Below are 7831 nucleotides of genomic sequence, written 5' to 3' on the forward strand. Positions count from 1 at the left end.
TCTTTTGGTGCAAAATCCTCAAATTATCCAACAAGAGCTTGCGACAACTTTAAATTATTCACAAAAAACAATTTCCAATCAATTGCGTGCACTTGGCAAAGTCCAAAAGTTTGGAAAATGGATTCCTCATGAGTTGACAGACAACAACTGTAATCAAAGGGTCACAATTTGCAGTTCGCTCCTCTCTCGTCAAAACCGTTTGCCGTTTTTAGAGCAAATTGTTACCGGAGATGAAGAATGGGTGCTGTATGTTAATTTGAAAAGGCGGCCTCAATGGTTGGACAAAAATGAGGCTCCGCAGCCCACGCCAAAACCTGACTTGCATGCGAAAAAAGTGATGTTGTGTGTTTGGTGGAATTTTAAAGGAATTCTTCATTATGAACTTTTACCATCTAACCAAACCATTACAAGTGCAGTGTATAGTGCCCAATTGGAAAGGTTAGCCCAAGCTTTAAGAGAAAAAGAACCCGCGCTGATTAATCAGAAGGGCGTAATTCTTCACCATGATAACGCACGACCGCATACTGCAAGAATCACTGCTGAAAAACTGCGCCAGTTGGAATGGGAAGTTCTCCCTCAACCTGCATATTCTCCTGATATTGCCCCTTCCGATTACCATTTGTTTCGTTCTTTGCAAAACTTTCTTCTTGGAAAAAAATTTAATAATGAAGAATGCCTCAAAAATGCATTGACCGAATTTTTTGCATCAAAATCACAAGAATTTTACAACAGAGGGATTAAAATGCTTCCTGAGCATTGGGCACAAGTAGTAGAAAACAACGGCAACTATATTGTTGATTAAATTTTGTTGTATTGTTTAAATAAATTCGATTTAAAAAAAGTATTAGAAAACGACATTAATTATTACTAGACCTAATAGAAACATCGATGAGAGAGAAACATTGACCAGCTGCCTCCTGCACACCTCCCACCAGGGATGTGCCTGCAACCAATGTACATGCCCTTGACTGGAATCGAACCTGGGACCTTTTAGTCTGCAGACCAATGCTCTATCCATTGAGTCAAACCGGTTTCGGCCAGATATTCCTTTCTTAAAGGAGTGACCTTATGAAGGAGATGACACTTATGGTTTAACCCTGCCCTAGCTCTCAAACCTATTTGAGTTCCTTATATATTTTGTAAATTAAACCCTTATCAGATGTGCTGTACAGAAGCTTTTTATATATATATATATATATATATATAGTCCCATTTCTTTATTTTTTTCATTTGTTTTTGTCCTAGGAAATGTATCAGCAATATTGCTACTAGAGAGAAGTCCGAGTTTTTATTGCCTATGGTTTCTTCTAGAAATTTTATTGTTTTATGACATACTTTTAAGTCATTTATCCATGTTGAGTTTATTCTTGTGTATAGTATGAAAGTTCAAATTCTAGTTTCATTTTTGTTCCTTTTTTATTTTTATTCAAGCTTTCCTAGAAAGTTCAGGAGGCCACAGGCTTGATGTGATTATGGAGTAGTCTTCCTAAGTACAAGGATAAGAAGACTTGTCCAGCCTCTGTAAATGGGTACATGCCTGAAGTCAATTCCAGCATGTCATAATTGCAAGAGTTTCATGCTAAGGATCACGGAACTTGGGGACTCAACAAGGGCTGAATCACATATGTTATCACCTGTTGGGAATGGCATTTCCCCAAACCTGAAAAGGATGATTGCTTGCAGTCAGACAGCTCAGGGCATCTTAATCTACATATTATTGCCTCCTCCTAGCCAAACACCTGAACAGCCTTAGGCAACTTCTTCCAATCTAACAATGGATTCTCTACCTACCCCTACCCTTTGATGTGTATAACTTCTAAGTGCCTTAGGCCAAATTGTGTTAATAAAAATCAAGGGATCCTGAGACAAAGAGAACTTAGTTCCTTTAGCTAAGTCTTCTCTGACTCCCTATAATGCCTTCCAAAATTATGTTTCATCTCTGGACTCTTATTTAATATATACACAGTGCCTTCTCTCTTCCAATGCTGGATCAAGACCAGTGGCATTAGGTGTATATGAAGCACAAATGGATGGCAGATGCACAGCTTGTGGGCTCAAGGACCAGTGGCATGGAGGCACGCTGCCAGCTGGGATGGCTGATGTGCGCTGCCTGCTGGACCAGTGGCAGCTCATCAGGATGGCAAGAACATGCAGATGTCAGCCACATGGATGGCTACTTTTGTGTCCTATAGGAGTGTTTAAAAATGAATTTTCTTTAACAACTATTAATACATTTTATTTCCTTAGGTAATTTATCATTTTTGTAATTGTAAATTAGATTATTCTTTCATTTTATACATTCGAACTAGTCTTTAGGTGTCTGAAGATTTTATTAATTCACTTTCATTTATACTGTAAATGGTAGTGAGCAATACATTTTCTTTGTTTTTCCTGTTATACAAACAAAAACATTAATGATGATAATTTCATCTTTGTGATTCTGAATTTAATATCTCGGATTTTCTTTACTAGTTAGTTTTAGTTATGTTGGATAATGACGTTAGTACAGTGTTCAGTAAGCATGGTGACAGTAAACATCCTGGCCTTAGTTTTCCGTTGGAATGCCTTCACTCTGTCTTCATTAGAGATGAAGCTTGCCTTCTGGACTGTGGCTATACAAAATTACAGTAAGAAAGTAACCATCAATTTCCATGTTATTCAGTGTTCTTTTTTAAAAAAATTAGGAAGGGTATTGAATTTTGTCAAGTGCCTTTGTACCTTCTATGCAAATGATCATGTATTCTTTTCTCTAAACTTATTTTTATGATAAATTCCATTAAGAGATTTTTCTTATTTATCTTGTTTCTATTTTTAATGTTTGGAACTATCTTTTCATTCTGCTTATACAATATTTAAAGCTCTGAATTTTCTCTAATATCTAAATATTTTAACTGTATTACATAATTATTAAATATAGTATTTTTGTTTTCAACGTTTTCTAAAAATTTTACATCTTACATTTGTATATCTCCTTTGACCTAAGGATTGTATAAAAGAGAGGTGTGCATATCCATTTATAGGTGAAACAGACATCTTCTGTTTTCTGACTCTTTTTAATTTTATGATATGATAAAATATCTGTACCAATTTATATCTTTTAAAAATTTGTGCATGTTGTTTTTGAGAAAAAATATAGGATCAATTTTACTGGAGCATCTGTGGGCAAATGAAAACATGGCACATTCTTTATTATTGTATATTATTGAATTGCTGAGTTCCATAAATAAGCAGATTTACCTCATTTATTATGTATGTTATTCAGGTGTCTCAGATCCTCACTTATTTTATGTCTACTTGGTGTATTGGACTTAATCTGATAAATTATTGTCTTCTAATATTGAGTATTTCTATCATACTTGTAGTCCCTCTTCTTTAAAATGTATATTTACTGATGATTTTTGAAATCTGCCATCTTGAGGACGCTTTACACTTTCATTCTTCTCTGCAACCACTGTTTTGAATTGTTATGGGCTTTCTATATGGCTTTGCTGGTTTCAGCTGCTTTTTGTAGAATGTACATATTTTTTGAACTTTGTAGTTTTCTTCTGTCTCCTAGAGTCACTGAAAATATAGTTTCTGGGTATTTTTCCCATCCTTATTTTTCCTTTGTCTTGTTTCAAGGACATGGATTGGAGATAGAGTTAGAAATAAAATACAACATTTTCCTCTAAGAATCCTATATCTGATCATTGCCATTTAACTGAATGGAAAACTAAGCTCAGAGAAATTAATAATTTGCCTAGCACTATATACCTGGTATGTGCCTCTGTGTATTAGGACCTTTGTGTATTAGGACTTTGGCTAGTGTCTAGTCTGTTTCTTCCACATGTTTTTCCTGATGAAGTACAATAATCAGCTTCCCTAAAGTATATGCTTATCGAGTTAATTTTCTTTCTAGATAATGCTGAGATGGAAGCCAGGCAACAAATGAATGATAGCTATCAATACAGCTGGGAATTATGAGAAATAATTTAAACATTTCTACAGGTAGCCAAAGGTGGGGTTTTCTCTGGAAATTTGTCCGGCTTTCAGGAAATGAACTGCACTGTATTTTAATTTTATTTTTACTTTTTTATTTTTTAAAATATATTTTATTGATTTTTTTTACAGAGAGGAAGGTAGAGGTATAGAGAGTTAGAAACATCAATGAGAGAGAGACATCGATCAGCTGCTCCCTGCACACCCTCACTGGGGATGTACCCGAAACCAAGGTACATGCCCCTGACCAGAATCGAACCCGGGACCTTTCAGTCCTCAGGCCAATGCTCTATCCACTGAGCCAAACCAATCTCGGCTGCATTGTATTTTTAAATATTAAAAGATTACAATGTCAATATTGAGGTAGTTAATATCTTTAATCAAAGATACCATGGGAACTCTCTTTAAAAAAAAAAAAGATATATCTTATTGATTTTTTACAGAGAGGAAGAGAGAAGGATAAAGAGTTAGAAACACTGATTAGTTGCCTCCTGTATACTCCCTATTGGGGATGTGCCCACAACCAGGGTACATACCCTTGACTGGAATCGAACCTGGGGCTTTTCAGTCTGGAGAATGAGCAAAATGGTTAGGGCCATGGGAACTCTCTTAATTTCATTGTGTCCTAGCTTTACAATATAATTTAAAAGTGTTAAATTTTTACAAGGCAATAATCTCATTTTTAAGATATAACTGCTCATCTGATTTAATTTTTTTGTTGGTCTGTGAATTTCTTAAGAAAATCACCCGAACCAGTTTGGCTCAGTGGATAGAACATCGGCCTGCGGACTGAAGGGTTCCAGGTTTGATTCCAGTCAAGGGCATGTACCTTGGTTGCCAGTAGGCAGTGTGCAAGAGGCAGCTGATCAATGATTCTCTCATTGATGTTTGATGTTTCTAACTCTCTATCTCTCTCCCTTCCTCTCTGTAAAAATCAATTATATATATATATATATATATATATATATATATATATATATATATATATATATATAATTGCATGTATCTAATCAGATGTAAAATTTGAAAGAGTAAAAAAAAAAATCAGGAAAATGAAACAAAGTTAATTAAACATCACATATTTTTACCTAGAAATGATGACAGTGAACTCTGGGTATCAAAGATACTAAAGACCATTTTATGTTTTTCATGAAAAGTACAACCTTTTCCCCTAACTCAGTAAGGATAAAAAAAAATGATTACTTTGAAGTAGGCCATGTATTGTAAGAAAAGTGCTTTTTTTTTTGGCTTTTTATGTTTGTGGTGGAAAGTTTCTTTGATCTGGATTAAATTCCAGAGCTAACAGTATAATTTTCCGTCTTTCTATGCCATATATTTTTCAGTCTTTTTCTTCATCTCAGTAACTGTCTAAGTTTAATTAACTATTAGAAGCCAGCTCCTTAGTTTAATATATCTCAAATCTAGATAATTACTACAGTAAGTTGGATTTGCCACTTCCAGTTTGAAGCTTATGAGTCACTTGGGTGAAAAACAAGGAACTGCATATGCAGGAGTACAAAAAGTGAATCTTTGATAGCAACAGTTGATCCTCCTTATTAATAAGGTAAGAACTTTAACACATATGCTCTTTGAACACATTTTGGGAGACATATGTCCTTTAAAATCACCACTTGGCCACTTACTGGCTGTGATCTTGGACAAGTTACTATCTCACCTCTGTATACCAGTTTTATCTATAAACTTGTGACTGATCATAATTATATTTGCTCAGGGGTTATTTTTAATATTAAATTTGGAGAGCTTTTGTAATTAGATACACAACAAAATTATGTTCCTTCCTATTTTCATTCTCCTTTAATTTTTTTCTACCTCCATTATCTCATGTTCCATACTAACCCTAATACTACGTTATATCCCCACCCCAACAGGTTACCATCCACTTTGCTCTTGGCTTCTCATGTGTATTCCTTCTCAACCGATTGTATCTCTTATGTCCCATTCCCATATATCGCTGCTGAAAGCTGGGTGGAAAAACAAATTCACATACTGTTAATGAAAACAGCAACTCAACTATTTGGTATCTTTTGGAATTCCATATAAATTTTATGATTATTTGTTCTAGTTCTGATAAGAATGCCAAAATAGAAATAGACTCATAAATGCAGAGAATAAACTGATGGTTTCCAGAGAGGAAGGGTAGAGGCATGGGTGAAAAAGGTGAAAGGAAATAAGAAATACAAACTTTAAGGTGACTTCCGGTGCGGGGGGCGCGCTGCAGGGTTGAAGCCAGAGGCCCGCTGGGCCGCGGAGCACGATGCCATATGCCAACCAGCCCACGGTGGTGCGGATCACAGAGCTCACCGACGAGAATGTCAAACTCATCATTGAGAACTCGGACCTAGCGATGGCTAATTCTATTCGGATGGTCTACATCGCCGAGGTGCCCATAATAGCCATTGACTGGGTTCAGATTGACGCCAATTACTCAGTCCTTCAGGACGAATTCATCGCTCACAGGCTTGGATTAATCCCTCTCACTAGCGATGATGTTGTGGACAAGCTGCAGTACTTTCGGGACTGCACTTGCGAAGAGTTTCTCCCCCCTCTCCCCCCCTCCGAGTGCTCAGTGAAGTTCACTCTCGACGTGCGGTGCAAGGAAGACCAGACTCATCACGTCACGTCTCGATACTTCATCTCCAACAGCCCCCGGATCATTCCAGTGACATCCCGGAACCGAGATAACAACCCTAATGACTATGTGGACCAGGACGACATCCTCATTGTCAAGCTGCGCAAGGGCCATGAGTTGAGACTCCGCGCCTATGCCAAGAAGGGCTTTGGCAAGGATCATGCTAAGTGGAACCCGACTGCAGGGTTGGCTTTTGAATATGATCCCGACAATGCCCTGAGGCACACAGTGTACCCCAAGCCAGAGGAGTGGCCAAAGAGCGAGTACTCAGAGCTGAAGATGAGTACCAGGCTCCGTATGACCCCAATGGCAAGCCAGAGAGGTTTTACTACATCGTGGAGTCCTGTGGCTCTTTGCACCCTGAAATCATCATCCTCTCGGCCCTCTCCGGGTTGAAGAAGAAGCTGAGTGATTTACAGACCCAGCTGAGCTACGAGATCCAGGGTAACGTCCTCACCATAAGTTAATAGCCACAGCTCATTCGCCTAGTGGAAAAGGAACCGAGCAGCAGCTCTGTGCAGGTCTCCTGAGACCCTCCTAACTCCAGAAGTCCCGACAGCTATACCTAACTTCTAAGCAAGCCATCAGTATCAACTGGAGAGGTAGCAGAGGGAAGGGTCCCCCCATCCTTGCTTGGTCCCAGGTAGATTACGGGGATGCCCCTGATATTTGAGGCAGGACAGTCCTTCACTGAGCATGCAGCACCCCTGGCCCTGCCTGCTGATGGCTAGTCTCCCCAGAACTCAGCCCTCCCTTCCCCCTGGTCTGCTTGTAGAGATCATACTGCTTTCCTGTACACTCAACTAGACCCTCCTCTTTTGGTCATTTGAGCTCTTGACTTAGTTTCTGTATGGAAGTTAGCATTTCACAGTTGTACCTTAGGTTTCCGTGTTAGGATTGAGTGTTAGAAATCTCATTCAGACCGCCTGCAAACCCAGCCCCTGCCCATGGTCAGCCTACACTTTGCTCAGATTCCCAAATGTCTTTGGACCCTGGTTGCTCTTCCCTCCCCCCGCCCTCCCCCCAAATAAACCCTGTTAATTCTCTAAAACAAAACAAAACAAAACTTTAATAGTTATAAAATAAATAAACCATGGGGATATAGTGTACAGGCAGAGAATATAGTCAATAATATTGTACTAAATTTTCACAGTGACATGGTTATTAGACTTAGTGTACTGATCACATTGTAAGGTATATATA

General features: G+C 38.2%; 1 protein-coding gene across 1 annotated transcript; it reads left to right on the forward strand.

Annotated features, from left to right (window-relative positions):
• Nucleotides 1–6253: 6253 nt before the first annotated feature.
• On the forward strand, nucleotides 6254–7382 carry LOC311614959 (DNA-directed RNA polymerase II subunit RPB3-like; the record flags this gene model as incomplete). The annotated part of the gene is given in 2 exon segments (XM_084870065.1): nucleotides 6254–6899; nucleotides 6902–7382. Coding segments are annotated over 2 exon segments (840 nt in total). The 3' UTR covers nucleotides 7096–7382.
• Between the last annotated feature and the right edge of the window lie 449 nt (nucleotides 7383–7831).

The sequence above is a fragment of the Pipistrellus hanaki genome, assembly GCF_964339955.1.
Source record: "Pipistrellus hanaki genome assembly, chromosome: X".
In the NCBI taxonomy this organism is placed as follows: Eukaryota; Metazoa; Chordata; class Mammalia; order Chiroptera; family Vespertilionidae; genus Pipistrellus; species Pipistrellus hanaki.